The sequence below is a fragment of the Cricetulus griseus genome, chromosome 2, assembly GCF_003668045.3.
Source record: "Cricetulus griseus strain 17A/GY chromosome 2, alternate assembly CriGri-PICRH-1.0, whole genome shotgun sequence".
NCBI lineage: Eukaryota > Metazoa > Chordata > Mammalia > Rodentia > Cricetidae > Cricetulus > Cricetulus griseus.
In genome coordinates this window covers 286,965,965-286,989,999 of record NC_048595.1, presented here as the reverse complement: position 1 = coordinate 286,989,999, position 24,035 = coordinate 286,965,965, and the positions used below count along the sequence as shown (strand labels likewise).

The following is a 24,035-nucleotide window of genomic DNA, read 5'->3' as shown; positions in this document are numbered from 1 at the left end:
CCACCCACATCTCACTGTAGCAGGTTTCTTCCAAAATAAAGCAGCTTATGCCCTGCCCCCAGCTTTGAGGGTCATAGCTCCTTCATCTTCTCAGGACCCGCCCCGCCCTCAAACAGAACAAATGTCATTCTTATCAACCTGACTTCTGAATACTGGCTTTTGAGTGGTAAGCAGCCTTGGGTCTAGGAAGACTTCCTTAGCACTCTACCATAAAGTCCACTGTCCCCAAGTGTCCCCACACTAGATGGAGCCTCACTACCACGACACCTTAAAGAAAAACCTCAAGGTTGTTATCACTTCTCTCACTCTCATAGAAAGGTCTGGCAAATCTACTCCTTAAATATATCTAAGATCTCGTTTTTTCTCCATCCATGTCTGAGTTCCACAGTACAGACATCATCAACTCCAACTGTCTGAAATGCTTCCTCCGGCTGCCCCACGCTGGCCACTCCTCACCGATTCCACTCTGAGCCCTGCTTCAGAAGGGTCTTCCTGCTGTGGAAACTGCATGTGCCTCTCTGGAGCAAAGCCTTCAGTGTGCAAACTGCATGTGTCTCTGGAGCAAAGTCTTCAGTGCTACCTCAAATTCACACAAGCAGCATCCTAGGACACTGTAGCTGTCAATACCTACCCATTCACTAAATAAGCTAGGTCTGAACATTACTAAACAATCTCATAAACAGGTTAAACATATCTACTCTTGCAGGCCAGGCAGTCCATGCCTATCAGGATAATTAAGAGCACCCTTCTTTGCTCTGGAAGTCTCCAAACCTGTGGGGGAGGGCAGGGGAGATGGCCACCCTACTCTGTACATCGCTACAGCCACTGTTCATTCTCACCCTCAAATATGAATTCCAGACTCACTGAGCTATCTGCAGTGCCACAAACAGAGCAAACCTTCTGCCTCTGGATCTCTGCACATCTCCCCTCTACTTGACTCACCCCTACTGACCTTCCAAGTTCAAGCAAGATTCCACATGCAGGGAGCATTCTATGACCTTCCTATGGACTGCTTCAAACACTCCTGCCCTATCACTATTATTGCTGATGTATGTGTCCGTGTTTCTCACTGAGCTCTTAGTCCACCTTGTTCACAGGGTGGACTACTTGGCACAGCAGGCATAGAAATACTTGTTAAGTGGGTGAATACTTAATCCATCTGCCACAGAGCACAATGTCTACTACCCACACTAGATGCCTAGATGGTTCAAATTAATACATTGGTTTCTACTTCCAATAACTCTAATCTAGTTCAGCTTTCAAAGTATAGAAGGTAGTTTTCTTAAAATGAAACCCTTCAGTTAGGAAACACCTACTTCCTCCAATAGAAAAACCAAAAGCCATTATTTCAACAGGAAACCATAAAACTCTTAAATTTATACACTAGGTTTTATTTCTTAAAAGGCCAATGCTTGCCAGGCAGGCTGGTGGCACACGCCTTTAATCCCAGCACTAGGGAGGCAGAGGCAGGTGGAGTTTGAGACCAGCCTGCTCTACAAGAGCTAGCTCCAGGACTGCCTCCAAAGCCACAGAGAAACCCTGTCTCAACCCCAGCCCTCCAAAAGCCAACGCTTATCCCATATATTTGTGTATATGTGTGCACAGGTGTGTGTTTGCGTATGTGTGCTTTGTATGTATGAGTACATGCTGGTATCTGTGGAGGTCAGAGGATGACACTAAGTGGCTTCTGGAATTGCTCTCCATCTTATCTTTGAGTCAGTTTGTTACTGAGCCTGGTTCTCACCATTTGCCCAGACTGGCTGGGCTCTTAGCTCCAGGAATCTGCTTGTCTGTGTCCTCACCCCAGTGATACAGTTATGTAACTTGTCTTTTTTGCATGGGTCCTAGGACTCCAAACTCTCTAACCACCTTGCCCACCGCCCCCAAACATATTTCCTTTCTTTCCTCCCCCTCCCTTCCTCCCTTCCTCCATTACTTTCTCGATGTTTCAAAACAGGGTTTCTCTGTTTAACAGCTCTGGCTGTCCTGGAACTCACTTTGTTGATCAGGCTGGCCTCAAACTCACAGAGATCCTCCTGACTCTGCCTCCTAAGTGCTGAGACTAAAGGTGTGCACCACCACCTGGATATATTTTTTTAACTATACTTTCTAAACCTCATCCATAGATTAAGGGAAGACTTTTCCCCACAACAGACTTGGTTTTTCTGCTTATTAAGACCACCATAGCCAATTTTAAATTCTGCATTGGAATAAGATGCTACATGGTTGCTAAAGTGATGACCAGTGTGACCAGATGAAATCAAAGGAGCTGATCTTAGTTCATTTTATCAACGAAACATGGACTGACTAGTCAGTTGCTGTAGCCAGGTTCTGTTCTAGGAGGGATAGTGGCAGATAAGCAAACAAGACCCCTTTCTGTTGCAGGATATTTGATTGCACTGTGACATTCTGAGACTGTTAATAAAGTTAACCTTAAATCAGGAGGCGGAGTCAACAAAAGCTAACCAGAATTAGCCATAGAGATTTGAGGACCCAGTATACAATAGGGAGGGGCAGGAAGGAGCAGGGAGGGGCTTAGAAAGATTGTGGTCTTTTTGATGTGGGAAGTGAGGAGAGAGAGGATGAAGTGTGGTGAGAGAGAGAGGGTTAACTGGTTGTCCCTCCACTGCTTTCTTCATCTCTCAGGTTTCTACCCCAATATCTGATTCCCAAGTTTTTATTAATAATAGAACAATTTACATGACCACTTCACCTTCTTGCTAAAAAAGCATTTGTTGCAATGCACCAGGCAATTCCAAGCTGTGGGAAGTTTATTTAAAGACAAGCGGTGTGACAGAGCCTCCTCAGGAAGGGCTAATAAACGAAGGTTGTTGAGGAGGTATCTAGGTTGAAATCTACAGAATGATGGAGCCAGCTACTGTAGAACAAAGAACAGATGTAAGGCTGGGTGTGGCAGAAGGGACACAAAAGCACAGACACAGCCAAGAGCCGCACAAGGCCAAGTGTGAAAACACAGCAGCAGCAGCAGCAGCATAGGAAGGCAGACTCACAGAGGGGTTTAAGGTATCTTACTTAAAGCAGGGCTTCACTGCTTTCTATGCAAATGATCTGGCACTAAAAGAAAAGGGAGCGTCACTAATATCCCTAGGACTGAAGTACCCTGAAAGGAGGCTGTAGGATTTGAGCAGTACTAAGCACAGCTCCAATGGGTGAGACAGGAGGCAATCGGTTACCCAGCCCTCCTGCCTGGCCAGGGGCAGAAGGGATTACTCTCAGCAGACTCGCCTTTGTCATGGAAGCTCATTAATTAAAATGGATGAAATTAATTGTTACAGTTAGAAAACACCTTAAGAATATAGACAATTTAAGATATTCAGGTTTTCCAGAGGTTTATTATTCTGGACAGCTTGGTCATTTTTATAATCCTACTTTTGTTGGTTTTGCCATCTCCTGGGCTTCAGTTAAAGGTTGCAGGCCAGCATAATTATTTCGCACTGTAACTCAGTAACTCATACCCGTGGCTTATATACAAGGCAAGGGACACCAGATACTCATTTCTAGGCCTTGGCTTTTTTGTTGTCTTTTTTTTCCCTCTTCATCCCACCTCTGCATCACAGGGACTAAGGTGTGTATGACCACTCCTGGCTTTGGGCTCAGCTTGCCAGGATCAGACTCACGGTCTCTCACACAAGCTAAGGCCAGGCTACCTCGGTTGTTGGGTTTTTCCCTTTATTTATGGAGAGTGGGGGTGGAAACATGATACTGCACATGTGTGAAGGTCAGAGGTCTGTTCTCTCCTTCCACCACACAAGACCAGGGCATTGAAGTCAGGCTTGGTAGCAAGCACCTTAACCTGCTAGACATTCCTCTAGCCCCAGGCCTCAGCTTTTAACAGGAAAAGGATGGGTTTGAGTAGATGGCCTCATAGTCCCTTTGAGTCTACTTAAAGAATTAAAGTTAAATATCTTCTATGCCAGCATCTAAGAACAGTCATACCAAGCAAGATGGACAGACTCCTTAATGAGTCTGCTTACAGTCACCGCCGTGAAGACTTACATGAAGACTACAGGATCCATTCTAAAAGATGGCTGGAACTAGTACCAGTCTCCTTAACTGGGATTTATTTTTACCACCAGCACTTCCTCTTTAGGACAATTTGTCTTCTAAGGTTGTTGTGCCCAAATTCTGAATCCCCAAATCACCAAGAGGCCCATTTCCATGCAAAAGCAATGAGTTTTTTATTGCAGTTGTTTAACGAGCTAACCCCATGTTAGCTTGGGCCTTTCATCCAATCACCATGGCGGATGGGGGGAGAGGAGGATGCCAAGAAGCCACCGGATAGAGATCTTATAGGGCAGCGTAAGGGGAGAGTCTAGGAGGACTTACCCTGTGTTGATTGGTCAACTGGTTGTTATGGCCCATAGGCCCTCCCAGGGCGGTTGCTATGCTCTGCACATCATTGCTGTGCACTTGTCCATAAAGCACACCCAGAGCCGTAAAGCATAACACTACCAGCTAATTTCTGATTGGTTCCTTGCCACAAGGCAGGCATTTGACCTCCTAGTGACCAAGGCAAGGTCAGGCAAACAGGTTTTAGACTGTCATGGCTGCCAAACGGGGAGCTGGTCCTTTCAGGGTCTCTTCTAAGTTCATGGAGCTAGTGTGAACCTCACCACAGAAGTACAATGGTTTTTTACTGCATCACAAGGTAAGTAAAGGATATTGTAAGTAATGGCTCAGTGGGAACTGGCACTTGCCATCAAGTCTGATGACCTGAGTTCAATTCCTGGGACCCACAGAGTGAAATGAGAGAACCAACTCCCAAAGGTTGTCCTCTGACCTCCACACATGCACTGTGGCATGTGTGCACATCCCCATAAATAATAAAATAAATGTAGCAAAAAAATTTATAAAGGGAGAATTAAGTTAGAAGACTAAAACATAATTTGAAGAGCTTGATATATAAATATATATATATATATGAATATATATAAACATATATATATATATATATATATATATATGAAATAAATTACACCTGGTCCTTCAAGCAAGCAAACAATAGAGAGAAAAGATTATGAGTGAGCACTCCTTACAAGCAAAAGACAGACGGATGAGTCCCTGAGCAGGGTGCATCTAACTATACACACCTGTGTAGCTGGTCATGCACCCTGATCAGATTTCCACAAGATCCTTTTTGCCCCTGCCCTGAATCCTTCCTACAAAGTACGCCCTACAGAAGAACGAAACCAAGACATGAAGGAGCAGAGAGTGACGTGAGGGACAGCGAAGCGATGTATGACGTGTGGACCGGTGAGGTGGAGGTAAGTGGGCACCTGACACAAGGCACTTTGAGCCTCAGAAGAACCTTGTGATGGCAATGTCACTCGTTTCACAGGATAAACAGCAGCTCATCCAACAGCATCAATGCTTATCCAACGGCATGGACAGGACACCCAACTGGATACAGAGACGCTTCCTGAAACCTTAAGAAGTGAAACACAAGCAGTTTCACCCTATACCTTGGATGTCAGTATTGTCCCAAGCTACAACTGGGCTCCATAAAGTTCATGAGAGACAAAATCTTTCCTCCATCTGACTGACTTTTGTGCACTAAGGCTTGAGCAGCCATCACTATACCTAAGACCATGTTCAAATTCATTTCTCTGGAACTTCATGGTTCAATCCTACCTGAAAGCCCAGCCCCATTGCCATGCCCTCTTGGATCACTGTCTTCTTTCACCCAGACCACTGGAGTAAACAGGCTGACGCTCAGAACTTCTGATGCCACCAAAGGACCACATCCTTACAAGAGTCAGCAGGGATAACCTAAGCCAGCTTATACACTTTTACTATTAGAGATATGCATTTGAACTATTGCATAAGATGATGAAATGGGTGAAAAACAGTAACTTTAAAAAACTTTAGAACATTTTTAGGAACCTTCAAAATAAATTGCTAAAAAGCTCACTAAGTATAACCAAGACAACAGTTCAGACAGATGGGTTAATTTCTGAAAAATCTAGGATTCTGTACTCACAATGATTTGAAATCCCCTTCAAATTCTTCAAGCTCTTTACTATAAACTACAAACAGAAGCTTTATGCAATGCAGTGCATATGTAGGTTATACAAAACAAGAACTGCAATCCCAGGAACAACTCAAAGGGAGGACGCTGGCTATCTAAGGACACATGAGCAGATGGATGTGGGCATTAGTTAAAATGAGATGGTCAGTGTTCGCCTTCCATCTCCGTCTCCATCAATTCTGTGAGCAACTGCAGCCACCACCTAGAGGTGAACCACCAGGCCCATCTCCCACCTCAGCTGTATTCAATCTCACTCTGCTCCACTCCCTCAGCATTCTCCTACTGCTGCCCCCCCCCCACCTGAGCTGTGGACCAAGAGCAGCCTTGTCCTGAGGGTTTGAAGTGCACTAGAGTTAACGAGTTAGTATGTGCAACCCAGGTGAAGACAGCGCCATCTTTAGATGATATTAATGACTGTCAGTTGTGTGAACTGTTCATGTTAACATAAAGACAAATTTGCCTTAATGATCATTAAGCAAAACAAACCCAGAAAATAATGTATAATATGTTTACAAGGCCCACAGTAAGACCAAATATTTGCTACTAAGACTTATTAATGTGTAAATATGTTAAAGAGGAGTTTGACTGTATTTTGGGGAAGTCTTCACTTTCATATATGAAAATATTTTCCATGAAATAATGTCTGAAATTTCTTCAAAAATAATGAGGGAAGGGGAAACGTGGGCTAGAGGACTGAAGAAACGAAATTGTCTAGGAGCTGGTCACTGTAGCTGGGAGGTGGCCCATGAAGGTTCACTATATCTTTCTACTTTGGTCTATGTTTGAAATGTTTACAAATAGCTACAATTAAAAAAAAAACTAAAATATGCCAAAATGTTTGGATAATATAGTAACAACTCCATTAATACACTTCCAACAAATCACTGACTGAAGAACAAAGATTCCTTGATCTCAAGATCCTAAACCAGGGTGATGTCATTCTCTAAGGCCTGAGGAAGATTCTGACCCAGTTCTTGGTACCCCAGCTGCTTCCTACCCTGCTCTGTTCAAGACTGGAGGCTTCAGGAGTCAGAGCAGACACCAGCCACAGCAACACTCATCAGGAGAGGAATGCAGCCAAGCCTAACAGACCATGCGTGTGCTGCCTGTGTGGAAACTGCTTCCTTCTTATCTGGGTGGACACCAGTGAGGTCAGGGTGACGGACAACCCGGCTGTAGGCCAAAGGGTCCGATGGGCTACACACATCCACATTCCAGGAAGTGACAGCTTCTGCCTTTTAGATTCAACTACTGGATATATTCCTATTTACTTCAAGACTCTTTTAACTACTAATCAGATACACAAGGTGTAATAGGATGGTCCTCCGGCTCTTCTGCAGCTTACTGAACTGCTTACTTGCAGCAGTGTGTACCAGATACGATCAATTAAGCTTTAAGAAGGAATTAAAGAGTTCAACCCGGTATCAAAGTGAACACAGCACGACCAACAAAGGCAAGCTCAAGAAGAAGCAAAGGAGCCAGTAATTGGGGCATGGTGAAAACTCTCCGATGGTTTCACATTGCCAAATCAATGCAACGCATCAGGCATTGCCTATAGCTCCCTACTGATTTGCTTGGCCCATGGACAATTCTGCACTTAAGCAGGCACTGGCCACGCATGCACACTGAAGACAGTACCTTTCCTCAGAGTTCTGAATGACAGGACCACTCCTTCCTTCAGGTCTCTGTCACCTTCCTGTGGGACATCACTGACCACCATATCTCATGCTGTGTGATACATACCCACCTCTTACCACATGCACTAACTCCTCCCTTCAGCCCCTCCTTCTCATTCTCTGGCCACCTCTTCCTTGGGAGAAAGTCCTGGGGGCAGGGATTTTATTTTATTTATTAGTATTTTGTGTTTTGCCTGCATGTGTGTCTGTGTGAGGGAGTCAGATCCCCAAAACTAGAGTTACAGACAGTTGTGAGCTGCCATGTGCTTGCTGGGGATTGAACCCAGGTCCTCTGGAAGAACAGTCAGCACTCTTAACTGATGAGCCATCTTTCCAGCCCCCTGAGGAAAGTGGTTTGAAAAATTATTTTCTTAGATGCTATTTCCCTCACATTTCAAGTCTTTGGCCCAATAAGTAAGCGATGAAACTACTGAAAGAACAAAACAGCATGAATGACCACAAGACCATGTGATTTTCTGTGGACTCAGTACATGGCTCTGCTCTGCATATAAAGAAAGGTACTGGGGACAAGGCTGGCCAGGAACTTGCTACTTAGTAATGGATGACCTTGAACTTCTGATCTCCCTCCCTCTACAACCCAAATGCTAGGACTACACTAGACTCAACAACAACTTGTAGTTCTCTGGTCAGGTGTATGGATCCTGTGTTGTGTTCTCTGTTTGTAATACTATGAAAGACCACAACCCAATCATAACAACCATTTTTCACTATAAAGCCAGATACATTGGTGAGCCCACAGGGGAAATTTTCCTTTAGTTTTTGGGATCAATTGGTAAAGATAATACTTTGGTAACGTTGCTTTCCATCTTTAAGTGGCTGCTGCTGCTTCCTTCTCCTCCTCTTCCTCCCCTTCCCCACCCTCTTCTTTTTTTCAACCCAAACCATCAGGGCCACAAATCTTGCAAGATGTCATAAAGCAGTCTTTCTAGTTTGGGAGTCTAAAGCTTCTAAACCTAGACAGAAAACACCTGTGGGAATCCTGCAAGAGAGCACAAAGCCCTTCTTTCTGCCTCCTCCTGAAATTCCCACAGGCTGGAAAATGCAGCTGAGGCTACCTCCAAAGACAGTGGAGAACAGGCAATGTCCAAACACAATGGTGAGACCTGGAGAGGCAAACCTACAACTGGGTCTATGCCCCAAATGAACAACTAGTGCACAGCTCTTTCCTGCGCCAGGACAGAAGCATCGAGCCATGCAGAGATCTGCACCTCACACAGCATGGAGCCAGCAAATGGCTCCCTTGTCCTCTCTAAAGGAGGGAAGATGGACAGAACTTCTCAGCTTAAGGAGTACAAACTAAAGAGCAAGCCCGTGGAGGGTTGAGAGGATTGGAAGGCAAGACAGGGTCTTACTCTCAAGGCCAGCTGTGGGTACCTCGAATGTAAAGACCTTCACCCCCAGGTTATGATCAACCCTGGGGCTGGACAGATTATAGTTCACCTTTCCTGGTGCAAGGGGAACAAAATCTGTTGTACATTTTTATAGAAAAGGAGTTTTACTTATCAATATATTTCTTTATTTTGCCCATCTGGATTGTGCAAAATGTACCCCCAAATCCACTCCATTCTGTACACTTTGCAGGAGGGAAGTGAGCTTGCAGCACTTTCTGTAGCATGCTAACCAGACTCATCTGGGACCAGAACCCAGGCTCCTGTCTCTAAGGTAGTCTGCCACTGCTCTACTAAGACACACGATTACTGCATTCTCAAGACATGAATTCTTTTTTTTCCTAAACACAAAATTCAATAGAAATCTCAATCCAAATGAATTTTTATGACATGGCTACAATTACTACAGAGGAAGTAGCAACCTCAAAATTCATTCCATGCGTACACTGCCCCTCATGCAACAGCATTATGGGAAAGCACAATTCGCCGAGAAACACTTAACACCGAAAGGTATTACGGGGTCATTAGTATTTGTGATGGTTTGTGTTCATCGTCAACTTGGCAGGATCTAGAATCAGCCAGGAGACAAGTCTCCTGACACACCTATGGGAAATTACCTTGGTTAAGGTTAGCCTTTGGGTGTGCCTGTGAGGGGTTATCTTGATAGGTAGGAAGACCTGCCCACTGTGGGTGGCACCACTTCCTAGGCTGGGTTCTAGGATTGTATAGAAAAGAGAAAAGCTGCACAGGCACTCATCTCTCTCTACTTCACAATTACAGATGGCATATAACCATCTGCTTCAAGTTCCTGCAGCTTTGACTCTGCTGTTAGGATGAACTGTACCCTTGAACTGTGAGCTGAAATAAATCTTGACTTGCTTTTGTCAAGGCATTTTATCATCGCAACAGAAAAAGAAACTAAGAGTATTTGTGCAGGGTGATGGTGGTGCACGCCTTTAATCGCAGCACATGGGAGGCAGAGGCAGGCAGATTTCTATGAGTTCCAGGCCAGCCTGGTCTACAGAGTGAGTTCCAGCACATCCAATCACACAGAGAAACCTTGTCTCAAAAAAATAAAATAAAAAAAAAAGTATCTGTGAGTCTGTGTATTACTGTAACATTATACACTTTTGAATAACAGTATCGTATATGGCCTATAAATAATGACTCAAAGATTTGAAAACCCCACTGGCTGAGAAAAGAACCCTTTCCCTAAAGAGTAAGTTCTAAGTACTGCAAACCAAGCATAGGATATAAACATACCAAGCATTTTAAGGAAACTGCTTATGTGGCAAGCAAAAAGAGAACTAACTTTAACCATTCCTAAACACCATGTCCTTGTCCATAGGGAACTGGGAATGAGCCAGGACATTAGACTATCTGTCCACCACATGTTCTTCACTGGCTCCTAGAAGTGGCCTAATATGACAAATCCTGCATAAAATTTTAGACTCTGACTAGGAGACTAGACACTTGTGCCTTCTCTGAAATGCACTATCTGTCCTGGAGGAAGGACACTATTAAAGAGCACTTTAAATGAGCCCTCAGTTCCAGCACACCACGTTACTGAAGGCTACTCTCTCATCCAGAGGTAGAGAAAGAGGTCTCTGTGAGTGCTGCCTCTTCAGGTAATACATGCTCTACAGCTAAATGTTCAGATATTAAGAATAAGTTAGAAAGACTGGGTCAAGAGACCTAGCATCCCTAAATACCATATTTATAATGTCTAAAATGAGTAAGAAGGGTAAAAACACCATGGTTTTAATGACCTTGAGAAAAGAAATACCAATTGGGAAGTTGTGAAATGCATACAGTGTACAAATTTGAAAGCTTGGTGGTGACTATATTTTCACCCAAATGCTCACACAAACATCCCCAAAGATGAGATTTATACAGCTGTACACATGTTCCATTGACTTCACTTTCCAGAGTGCTCCCAGGGTACTTGGGTTTGGCTTTTATTCTAGCAGGCATGGCAAGCTAAGTCACTACCAGACTGGAACAACAAAGTGCAATAAAATTTTCAAGGGAAGAGTATTCAATCACATGGCCTGAAGACACACTGCCGAGTCAGCACATGGGAAAGGCTCTAGAAAACTCCAGAAGGGAGCAGACACAGAGACCCCTGAGAGAAACACAGACACTGAGCAGGAGCCCACCCTGTGTCCACCAAACCCTGGCTGGGCTGCGTGTAAGCCGAATGGAGTCAGGGAGGTAAGGGAGAAAAACTGACAGTGACAAGCTAAGGCTGTGAAGGATCCCAGTAAGAAGAAAAGGGAGAAGGGGACAGCAAGGAAATGGCCTGCCACAGGTGTGGAGCAGGGAAGGGGGGAACCCCTCAAGATCTGAGGCCCACATCTGTGCTGTCTGCAGCTGGAAAAACGTGGATGGAACAAGCAAAGAGGTGATGACTCCAAGGACAAGGTGATCCCAGGGCATTGGGATAAACAGATTCTGCCCGAGAAACACAATCTTAGTGTAACAACCAGAATTCACTCAGATCAAGTTCCAAGAAAAAAATAAAATAGCAAAACATATGAGAAAACAAAGCACCACGAGGGAGGATGAGCAGGACAGTGACTTCTGTTATCAGACTCAACCAATCAAAAACTGAAAAGATGAGCAACCAATCAGAGACTAAGGAATAAACACATAGATTTAAGTTGAGCCAAATAGAACTTCTGAAACTAGATCACAACCCAGGCCCTCCCAAGTCCCAAGCTATGCATATAACCCACACTGACACTACAGTGGACTTCCGAATGGTGAAGATGACAGGGTCTTGACAACTGGCACAGGCAAGAGTGTTAAAAAACAACTGTAGCCAATGGCCTCTCAGTGCCCCTGGAAGCTGAGCAATGACAGGTTCACTGTGCTGAGAACAGCTCTGTCACCACTCATGCCTAGAGCGCCTGCCATCTTTAATGGACAGGGAAATGCATTTCATAAATGACCAAGTTATCAACAAAATGCTGCTTTAGTGGGAACCCCAACTGCCCCAAGAAAGGGTGAAGCTGGAAGTGGTGGTACACACCTTTCTTTAATCCCATCACTCCAGAGGCACAGGCAAAGGACTGAGATATAAGAAAAGGCGGGGCATTGGTGGCGCACGCCTTTAATCCCAGCACTTGGGAGGCAGAGGCAGGTGGATTTCTGAGAGTTCGAGACTAGTCTGGTCTGCAAGAGCTAGTTCCAAGACAGCCTCCAAAGCCACAGAGAAACCATGTCTCAAAAAACAAAACAAAACAAAACAAAACAAAAACAAAAACTGAAGTTAGGGGACAATGGTACATCTAAATCATCATTAACTCTATACAATGAAAATGTCTAATTTATTTTCTTTTTTAATACTAAGTAACAACCGATTGCACTAGGACATTTACTACAGTTATATATCTCTTAGGTCATTTTTAAATTCAGAAAGTATGATATTCAGACTTTAACTTAGAAACATTAATAGACTAACGTTCTTCACTTGGAGAGAAAGAGACATATAACACAAGCCCCCCCAAAAGCTAGGGATTGGGAGAGGCAGGTAGAGCTTCCAAAACCCTGAGAGCTGGTAAACCCTAAATCAGCCTGTAAAATGGTTGCCAGGAACAGGTAAATAATCACAAAACATAAACAGGGACAGATAAAAATTCCTAGCTACAAAGATAGCTTGGATCAAAAGATAAAGCTCACCAGGTGGTGGTGGCACACGGCTTTAATCCCAGCACTAGGGAGGCAGAGGCAGATGGATCTCTGTGAGCTTGAGGCCAGCCTAGTCTACAGAGCGAGTTCCAGGGCTACACAAGAAAGAACACACACCCCCGCCCCCGTCCGAAAAACCAAATAAATAAATATATAAAAATGAAATAAAATTCAACCAGTGCTTATGAAATGAAGGCCAATGAGGTCAGATTAACAGTGAAAAACATAGTTAAGGGAAAAAAACTGCAACACTAGCAATAGAGGGTGGCTTCTTGAAAACAGAAGTTTTATCACCTGAGACTATTAAACTTAGAGAAATTATTTATTCTTTTGTTTTATATTTGTTTTGTTTTATAAATTTTAGAACTTCATACATAAGCATGCTGTATTTATAAGTTCCATTCCTCCCTCCATTCTCTCTCCAACCCACCCACTCTGATTCAGAACTCTCCTTCTATGACACCTGAGTACACTCACTGCTGCTCACACATGCCTGTGTTTAGAGCTGACCACTTGAGCCTGGGTAACCTGTCAAGGGTCTTTCTTGTCCCCGAAGAGGCCTAGCCCTGACTCACCCTCCCTCAGCAGCCACTGAATGGCTGGGAAACTCTTCCCTGTGGGTGGGGCCCAATGAATTTCCATCCCCATTGGTATGCTGTCTGGTGTGGTCATTATGCAGGCTGTTTGGGCAACCACATTACTGAAATGTTTGGGTAAGGCTTCCTATAGTGTCTAGAAGACAGCACATCACAGCGGGCTTCCTGTCCTCTGGCTCTGATAATCTTTTTATCCCCTCTCCTGCAACAGCCCATTTTAGGATTTCCACCAACTACAGAATATAAATCAGTAAGGCTATGTGAACAGCATATTTAACAAGTTCAGCCTAATGGACACTCACTAACTACATACATACAGAGAACTAATAGACCCTTTCTGCACACAGAAAACACATGGCCAAATTGCTTCCTAAGTATAAGCTTAGTCTCAACAAATTTCTAGCTACAGTACCAGTTATCAATGAGATTCCTTGAATAACACTTTCAAATGAGAAATAGCCAACCAAAAGACAATGGGGAAATCTTAAGCATAATGCTGACAACTCACAGGTTAGAAACTAACTACCCTTTGAAGTCTCAAAGTGTGAGGCTGGTTCCAGCCATGGTAACACACTAACAATCAATTTTTTTACATATTCATGAGTAGATCCATTGTATTTCAAAACATTACTAATACCTAAGTTGCAGGTATAATTTTTTGCATTGTGCATGTATACTTTTAAAAAGAGTTGCTAACTTAGAGTTGGAGATTAACTATAGCTTTAATAAGTTATAATGTATGGGTCACTGTGTCAGTAGACCATCATTGTGCTCTTCCAAACTGATGCTGGGGACACAAAGATGAGCAAACACAACTCCAGCCTCCAGGGGCCACAGCATCTTAGGAGGCAGCACCAGTTACGGATGCACACAAAATTGGCAGCTGGGAAGGATGGCAGGACCCTGTACCAGGAGATGACCGACATGGGAGGCTTCTAGGAAGTGATGCTCTGGGCTAAGACCTCACGTGCACAGAGAAGGCACACAGGAAGGAACAGCATACAAACCACGTCAGGGCTTTCTTGACACAGTCTCACACCCAGACAGGCCTCAAACTTAGATCCTCATGTCTCTATGTCCCCAGAACTAAGATTCCAGAGGGACTGCTACACTCTGTTAAGAGCTACCAAGTTTTAAGCAGTTAAAGCCAAGCTGTTATTTAATTTTCAGATGATCAATATAAATGCAAAACACAGTAAAAAAAAACAAACAAAAAAACCAGTGTTTGCAAAACTATTACACTTTCTAATCTCTTCCTCCTTTACTAAAAATTATTTCATTTCTATCCTTACAGAATCTTTCTCTGACTGCACATACACAGATATTTAAGACATAAAATACCATTACAAGACAATAATTAGGAAGCATCTCCTACACCATTTTAAAAATTATACAAATCAGCTAGCTATGGTGGCATATGCCTGCTATCCCAGCACTCAGACACAGAGGCCTGCAATCTATGGGAGTGTAACTTGGTCTATAGAGCAAGTTCCAGGCCAGTAAGGGCTACATAGTGAGACCCTGTGTCAAAACAAAACAACTACAAAAAAAGTCTTGTGTGTGTGCATGTACACGTGCATGCATACATGTGTGTACATGTCCATGTATGTGTGGAGGCCAGGAGGACAGAGGTCACATAGGTTGCCTTTCTTGTTCTCCATCTTATTTTGAGACTGTCTAACTGCCTGGAGCTCACTGACTGAGTCATACTGGCTGGCCAGTGAGGTCTTCCCAGTGCTCTAACTACAGGTGTGAGCTCTTGGCTTTCTTTTCTTCTTTTTTAATTAGGATTCTGGAACCCAGGTCCCCATGCATGTGCACTTCACCAACTACACCAATCTCAGTCCTGTAGCATGATTAATAAAAACCCAAAGAAAGACATTGGGGTTCAAACTGAAAAAAAAAAAAAAAAAAAAAAAAACCGAAAAACTGAAAAAGCAAAGCAGCCAAGCCACTACAGAGTCCTTAACTCTACCAAGGCTCAGACCAAAAGGGGTCGATCCTGTCCTCAGCGTGACTATAGACTGCAATGCTCTCCACCAAACCTCAGACTGCACACTGTACTGCACTGGGCCCCTGCCTTCTAGTCCTCTCTAGTGCTGGAGTTAAAGGTGTGAGCTCTGTTTCACTCTCATGTAGTTCAGGGTGGTCTTGAACTCACAGAGATCTATTTGCCTCTGTCTCCCGAGTGCTGGGATTAAAGGTGTAGCCACCACTGCCTGTCTAACTAGTTAGCCACTGTCTAACTAGTGGCTTAGGTGTGTGGCTAACTAGTGGCTTAGCTCTGCAAGCTTTATTAGATCATAACAAAATATCACCACACAGCCCCTCAGCTATAATTCTTAAGACTCTTCAGGTAGGATTTCTATTATTCAAATAAAGAGGTTTTTGCTTAGAGAGACTGCAAGGTTGTTTTCTAAACTGTCCTTATGGATATAGTCCAGTGAAGAGTCTCATCTACCCAGACCTCTAATGTTCCACACTCACTCAATTCAACCAAAAGCTGCATTAACACATATGTGTAATGTCAGGTACTGGGTCTGAAAAGTGAAGTTGGAAGGGGAGGTAAATTTTATTATTCCAGGGGACCATGTAAGCACAAAGGGATCCAAATCAATTAGCAAAGATTAATTTGGTATGGAACTTACAGCTAATCATATGGATATAGGCTAATTGACATTCATTATTTTATGTTCATTTTGACATAAAAAATTCTCAAGACTTGATCTTTGAAGTGAGCTAATGTTTACTCAAATTCACTGCAGGATTATGTCAGAGCATAATCTCAGGAGACATCTAACAGATGTCAAGACAGAAGCGCTCCTACGGCCTGTCGCTGTATTTGTTAAATGAGACATGACTGCTCTCTAAGCAGTGTGCTCACCTAAGCAGAGTTCAGCATGCTACCGAGATGAGAAACAAAACCAGGACCATCCCTTTAAAATGTACAGTCACTGATTATCTGTCCTTCGCAATGAAGAACTGCCCAACTAAAGTTATTCTACAAGATCTCTTTTTTTTTTCTATTATGACTCTACCAAGAGCTCTGAAAAGTCATAAGATTCAGGACAATTAGAGAGACGGCCCAGTGGCTACAAGCACTGCCTGCTCTCTTCCGGAGGAACAGGATTCAGTTCCCAGCACCCACATGGAAGCTCACAACTGTTAACTCCAGTTCCAGGAGATCCAGTGGCCTCTTCTAACCTCCCTGGGCACCAGGAATGCATGTGGTACACAGATGTACATGTGAACAAAACACCCATACACATAAATAAAATAAATAATTTAAGAAATAATGGGACTTCAGAGATACGTGCATTAAGAACAATGAAGACGGAAACTGTATCTGCAGAGAATCTGCTTTTCTGGTAAATACTATGGCAATCCCAGCACTACCTCCTCAAAGGTCCAGATGAAACATTTACCTCCCAACACTTAGCTCTTCCAGCAAAAGCCCGAGTACCACTTGGACTTAAAACATTATTAATAGTCCATCATCATTACTAAGTACATCTGACCACCTTCCTCCATGATGAAAGGGCAGAAAGAGAAAAATCCAACTGTTCAGCTGTAGGAAAGAGAGGGGTGTGTATTGGGGCTGGGATAACCAAGGACGACAACTTTGCTATCTAGAAACAACTGAAAAATGGGGCTTTGGTTTGACATCTGGGAATAGGATAGCCAGAAAACTGCAGCAGGGTTCCCTTCTAATGAGGGCTCCCCGGCCAGCCCTTCTTCAGACAGCAATGGTCTGTCATCCAGTCCACGTGGGAATGCACGCCACCAGAAACTGTGATTGCAAAGTAGGGAAGGGCAACAAGGGCCAGGAGAGCTGGAATTTGCCTCCAGAGAAGCAGATAACCAACTAGGAAATGCTTACATAGGCTGAGAGACTCGTGTTCAATGAGGTCACAGGCAACCCTACTTCAGTACAATGATGCCTGTGTTCTTCACTGGAAACGTTAAGTCCAAGCTTCACCGGGAAATAAACTTCATTAAGCATGCATTAGCTGCTAAGCCAAAGTCGGCATGCCTGCCTCGAGGGGGGGGGGGTTACAAACTGACCCCTACTGAACAGGGTTTATGTCACAAACCACTGTCAAGGCTGCAAGATAACGATGTAACTGGATTTGCAATTTCTGAAACGTTTGGCAAGAAACCTCAAAATCAAATTTCCTTAGAAAATCTTTTGCTTGAATTATGACTTATTTCCAACAAGGTGGTCACAAAATCAGTATGTTAAAGAGATGGCCAGTTGGTTCATGTCTAATAAAACCAAGCAACAACACAGCCCAGATATACTAACAAGGCAATTATTCCAACAGCAACAGTAGCGGGTTCCCTGGAGAAGCTTCATTTCTGTATAAACACACCACCTAAACAGATTCAGAACACGCAATTTATCTGAGCACCAACTTCAAGAGACTAAGGGATATCAGGCACTTCTTTCTGATCTTTCAAACTCCTCAACATTTTTCTAAATTATCCTTCCATAAACCCCCACCTTAAAAAGTTTTCATCAACCCAGAGTGGCTTAGATATTTGAAAAATAAATGTGGGAAGATATGCTGATGTGTGACATAATCAAAACAAGTTAATGTACTACCCACACATCACAGATCATCAGGGGTTCACCTACGGTGCTTCTCCCCACCCGAGCTCCTCATTTCCAAGGCTCAGGCTTCTCCCAGTGGCTGTTTCATGCCCAAGTCACTACTGACATCACATAAGAAAAGGGAACCAGGGAAACGAATTTATGCAGACTCAGACAGCAAAAACGGACTGCTAATTTCACAAACAGTAACATAACTAACATAAGCAAGCCAAGACTCCTGGCCATTGACCAAGCAGGAACCAAAGTTCCACTAAGCATTTCGGGCCTTGGCCCTTTTTGTTGTTTTTCTTCTGCGAGCAACCACGTAGTCTAAAAGCACAGTCATTTCCCTCTTGATACTTTATTCACTCCGAAAACGTCCCATTCAAACCGAAAAGACAGCAAAAACAAAACGAAAAAATGAGAGACTTGAAGGCAGAGGGCGCGGAGCGCGGCTCCCGGCTCCGGGAGGCTGCAGCGTCCTCCCCGCCCGGCTCGGCCCCCTCGTGCGCGGGGCCGCGGTCTGGAGGAGGAGGCAGGCAGGCAGGCGACCTGCGACAGCCTCCGAGAGACCCGCGGCTCTGGGGCCGCGGGAACTTTCCATCCCGGGCGCCCGGCTCAGCTCAGGTGCAAACTTTGCAAAGCCGCCTCCCCGGGAACCCGTCCCCAGCGCTCCTCCGCTTCGGTGCCCGCGGCGGCGGCCCGGGAGGCGGGGACCGACTCGTGAGCGACCGCCGGGGCTCTTCGGCCTCCCTCCGCCTCCCGCCGCGGGGCCGAACGGCCGGTCCGGCCTGCGCGCGCCCCTCACCTTGGTGGCCATGGCGGGCGGTTCCCGGGCCCCGGTGGGCCGGCTGGTGTCCCGCGCCGCGGAGCTTCGGCCCTAGCCGGGCGGGGAGGACGGGTTCGGCTGCGGCTGGCGGCTGCGGTCGGGCACGGCGCGGCGCTCGATCTCAGCCTTGCTCTCGGCGCTCCGGCCCCCGCGGCTCGGCGACTCCCGCCGCCCGCGCCTGCAGTTCCTGAAAGTCCCCGGCTGCGCGGCCCCCGCCCCCGCCGGCCAAGCCTCCCATGGACCGCGGCGTGCGCGGCGCGGCCGGCGGAAGCGCGCCTGGGGCCTCGGCCGCAGCCCGGCCTCCTCGCCCGCCCAGGCCTCCGCCCCGACCCCGTCGCCCCAGGCCCTGTGTGCGGGGCCCACGGCGGGAGCAGCGGCTGCGGAGTCAGGCGAGCAGCTTGCGAGCGGCCTGGTCCCGGCTGAGCCGTTCGCGGGGTGCGGCACTGAGCCTCGGGCCCGGCTCGCTGCCTGCGGGAGGAGAAGGAGGACGACGACTCTGGACGAGTCCGGGCCCGAGCTACCTGCCTGGGATCCCCGGGCCTCGGCGGGGCTGCTGCGGAGGGGTCGGGGTGCTTGGGGGCTGACGACCGCGAGTGCCACATAGACAGCCAGCCCGGGCCGAGCAATGGCTTCCTGCTCCCGGGCTGGGAGATCCTGCCTCCTACATGGAGTTTCCCCAAGGCTGAGGTCTGGCCTGGGCTTCTTGGCCTGGACGCTTAGGGACTCCATTCTGAGATGACCCACTTCTGCCCTTTGGAGCATTAAAAAAAAAAAAAAAAAAAAAAAAGCCTCAGAGGTTTGAGGGAACAACCGGTCTCCTTAAGTTGAAAGAGAAGTCCAAAGTATAACGTCTTTAATTCAGAGTAGTTTGTCCACAGTTGATTCTATATGGATTTTATTAATAAACGGGTGACATAAATTGAGCAATGAGATTTTTCACAAAAGTCGCCCCTGCAAGATTTGCCTTAGTTGTTGCAATAGTTTAATACATTATATTTTTTATTAAGGATACATATTCTAGGTAAATAAAGTCGATTCTATTACCTCAGGAAGTTGTTATTTAAATTCACTGTCAGATTTGTAGCTTCTTGGTCTGGGGGTTGAAGAATGAAAGACAAATATGTATGAGCCCTTGGGTTTGCCACCCAGCGCTGGAAAAAAAAAATTTTTGACTCCCCAGAGAGTTAGGTAGTTACAGCCAATAATAGTGTTTAGGTGGTACTATAGAGTTTTCTGTGAATGTGTGTATATTGAACTCATGGTCAATGCTATAGTCAGCCACGGTTATATTCTTAAGTGAGCGAGTGTGTGTGTGTGTGTGTGTGTGTGTGTGTGTGTGTGTGTGTGTGTGTTATGTGTATGTGTAGTGCTGGCTAGTTATGTCAATTTGACAAAGGGTAGAGTCATTTTGGAAGGGGGAATCTCACTTGAAAGAAAAGCTCCTCCAGATTGGCCTTCAGGCAAGCCTGTGGTACATTTCCTTGATTGATGAAAGACAAGTACCGCATCTGGGCAGGTGTCCCGGCGGACATAAGAAAGCAGACTCAGCAAGTCTTGGGGAGCAAGCCAGTAATCAGCACCCCTCTCCACAGCCCCTGCATCAGTTCCTGCCTCCAGGTTCCTGCCTTGAGTTACTGCCCTCATTTCCTTCCTAGATGGAAACTGTGATGTGGAAGGGTAAGCAAAATAAACCCTTTCCTCATCAAGTTGGTTTTCATGGTGTTTTATCACAGCAGTGAAACAACTAACACACACACACACACACACACACACACACACACACACACACACACACACACACTGGGCATGGGTGGGTACATACATATAGCACGTGTGGAGTTAGCTCAGAGGACAACTGGTAGGAGTCCATTCTTTTCTTCTGCCATGTGGGTCCTGGAGATCAAACTGAAGTGGTCACATTTGGCAGCAGGTGCCTTTATCAGCTGAGCCATCTGGGCAGCCCAGACTTGTCTTTCTAAGCACAGGACAAGGAAAGTCATTGAGAGCCTTCTTTCTGCATACTAGACTTGAAGCCTCCATCTCACTTAGCCCTTTGAGAAAGTTATTATCTAATTACTTACAATGATGAACAAAGGATGGCTCAAATAACTTAACCTGAGTTGGGAATACAAAATTGGAAGTAACTACAGCCTTGGGCCCAGCAACTTCTAGGAATGCATCCTGTCAGACTTGGGCAAGTTAGCAAAGACATTACCAAAGCATTTTAAGACAAACTAGAAAACACCTATATACTTGTTAATAGGACTGTCCCGATAAATAAGGCAAATTTATACAAATTAAGTTCTTGGAGGTTCATAAATTGATAAGACAATCACTCCTTTATCTTCACACATCCCTGAATTCAGACAGTCTCAGACTGGAACTATCTGAAAAGAAAAATTGTATCTGCACTGATCATGTACAGACCTCTTTTTCATGCATTATTTTCTAAACAAAATAACAGCAATTTATCTACCATTTGCACCATACGTAGTTCAAAATACATGGGAGGATTCAGAACAGTTCTATGCGAACACTATGACATCTGTAAGTGGACTTGAACATTTTCAGAATTTATGCTCATAGGGAGTCTGGTATCCATCCATCACCAAAGGCAAACAGTAGTTTGAATATTGCCAAAGATGAAAAAGAACATTGTGTACAGTACAATCCATTTGTGTGAAGAACATAGAAATAAGAGGTACAAGTCCAGAAAATCCTGGAAAGTTTAACCCAATACTATTAGCCATGCTAAGAAATTATTTTAAAGCATGAGTTTATATATTAAAAAATATTTAATTTGTATAAGTGCCAAGGAGTCATTGGCCCCCTGGGACTAGTGATACAGATGGTTGTAAGTCATCATTTGTGTGAAATGAACCTGCACCCCTGGAAGAGCAGTCAGTATTCTTAACTACTGACATCTCTCCAGCCCCATTTTAAATTCAAATTTTATGTTTATTTGTTTTTAAGACAGCTGTCCTGGAACTCACTCTGTAGACCAGGGTGGCCTTGAACTCACAGAGAACTGCCTGCCTCTGCCTCCAGAGTGTTGGGATTAAAGGCGTGTGCCACCACCACCCAGCGTAAAAAGTTTTTTAATTTACTTTTTTACTTGGTAAACAAGGAAAAAGTTGTTTTAAAATTTTTTAAGGAATAAATAAATAAAAACCACTGCTGTGTAAGATGCCAACATTTGAACACAAGGAACACTAGAAATATTCTTTCAAGTGGAAAGGCTGGATATACCTCTTTGCAACAATTCCACATGCATGTTTTGATGGGAAGGTACAAAGTTCAAGTGTCACACCTTGGAAGACAGGCTCTCTAGAAACCTGTTTGTAAGTTCAAACGGCTCAGGCATCAAGTTTCAGCTTCTCCCACCTGTTAAATAGGAAGTGTCTCCCCCAGGCTCATGCATTAAAGGCTTCATATCCTGTTGTAAGAGAGGTGATTAGATCATGAGAATGCTTAGCTAAACTAACGAATGGATTAATCTATTGAAGGATCCGTAATTTAATTATTATGCAGTAAAATTTTCTAGAAGTGGGGCCTAGTTGAAAGAAGTAGATCACCAAAGCATGTTGTTGTAGATTATATTTTCTTTGCTTTTGTTTTTGAATAACAGCTCATGATTTTTTTTTTCCCCTCATAACAAAACCAGCTGAGAGCTGGACCTCTTGTCACTTTCTCTTCTCACCGCCTGGAAGTCACAGTGCTCATATCTCAGAGTAGGAAGCATCCTTTCAGATCTGCAGATGGGCTCACACTCAGGTCTCAGCACAGTCAGCAGTTTGAGTCCTTTGTGGAAAATGGGCTTAGTCGGCCCACCACAGCCACTGTTTCCTGTCAGAACACTGTGTATTCCCTGGACATACAAAGCATGCTTGCCTTTCTTGAAGTGGTGGTCACTTTGTGGGGCTGGTGCTTGCCACATATCTTGTAGAAAGTCAGATGGCAGGTGGGTCTTAGGAATGTTCACCATATCAGCACAAGGGGGAAAAAAGCAAGGTTGTATGGTGTCTGCTTCCTGGCCACCACAGGTGAACAGTTGTGATCTATCATGTCCATCTGACGATGACGTTTGACCTTATCACAGAGACAACAGCAATGTGCCAACTGACCTCGGACTGAAACCATGATTCAAAATGAGTCTTTCCCCTTTTTATTATTTTAGGTGTTGGTAACTGTGACAAGACACTAGCATACCATGTGAATGATTTCTGTATTCCTGATTTTCTTTTTAGATTTAACCATGGAGAATTGATAAGCAGTTATCAATTTGGGGATTACTCAAAAAAATAAATAAAACAACAATAGAACAGCTATACGATCCAATAATGTCATTTCTGAGCACATATCCAAAGAGAAATTTCTGTTACCGTGTTCATAGCAATTCATACAATCAGAAGACATGGAGCCATCCAAATGTCCATCAATAGATGATTCTTTAAAAATAAAAAGGATGTTTTGTCATCTGTGACAATATGCAAGAGCCTGGAGAACATTATGCTAAGTGAATTAAGCCAGAACAATTACTGTATAATCTCACTTTTTTTTAGAATCCAAAAAGTTGAACCCTTAGGAACAAAATAGCTCTAGTAACTCTTTGGAAGATCACCAAAGGCCTGGAGTGGTGAAAAGAGAATATTGGTCAAAGGGTATAAATTTCAGATCTGCAGAATAAATAAATTCTGGAGATGGAATACTCAAGAGCGGGGTTATAAAGGAGGATGGGCCCCATAAACTCATATGTTCGAATGTTTAATGGTTGGGGCACCTGATTGGAAAGGATTAGGAGGTGTGGCATTGTTGGAGGAGGTATGTCACTGTGTCTATTGCTATGAAGAGACACCATGACCACAGCAACTCTTATAAAAGAAAAACATTTAATTGGGGTGGCATACATTTTCAGAGGTTTCGTCCATTATCATCATGGTGGCATGCAGGCAGACATAGTGCTGGAGAAGGAGCTGAATGTCTTACATCTTGACTTGCAGGCAACAGGAAGTAGTCTGTCTAACCTGGTGTGGCTTGAGTATATATGAGACCTCAAAGTACACCTCCCACAGTGACATACTTCCTCCAACAAGACCATACCTCCTCCTAATAGTGCCACTCCCTTTGGGGGCCATTTTCTTTCAAACCATCAAATTCCCCTCTCTGCCCCCCTAAGGCTAGTAACCATA

The 24,035-nt window shown here is 44.5% G+C and overlaps 1 protein-coding gene across 3 annotated transcripts in view; it reads right to left on the bottom strand.

The window, feature by feature from the left end:
- Snx9 (sorting nexin 9) overlaps positions 1-19,590 on the bottom strand; it is a 78,459-nt gene extending 58,869 nt beyond the window's left edge. The window contains exon 1 of one of the 3 annotated variants that reach the window (XM_035440425.1): positions 19,372-19,590. In XM_035440425.1, the coding sequence (XP_035296316.1) occupies positions 19,372-19,575 (204 nt within the window). In that variant the 5' untranslated portion in view covers positions 19,576-19,590. Of the gene's footprint in view, positions 1-17,303; positions 17,442-18,825; positions 19,067-19,371 lie in introns of those variants that run through there. The other 2 variants (XM_027401065.2, XM_035440426.1) reach the window with 2 other exon arrangements.
- Between the last annotated feature and the right edge of the window lie 4,445 nt (positions 19,591-24,035).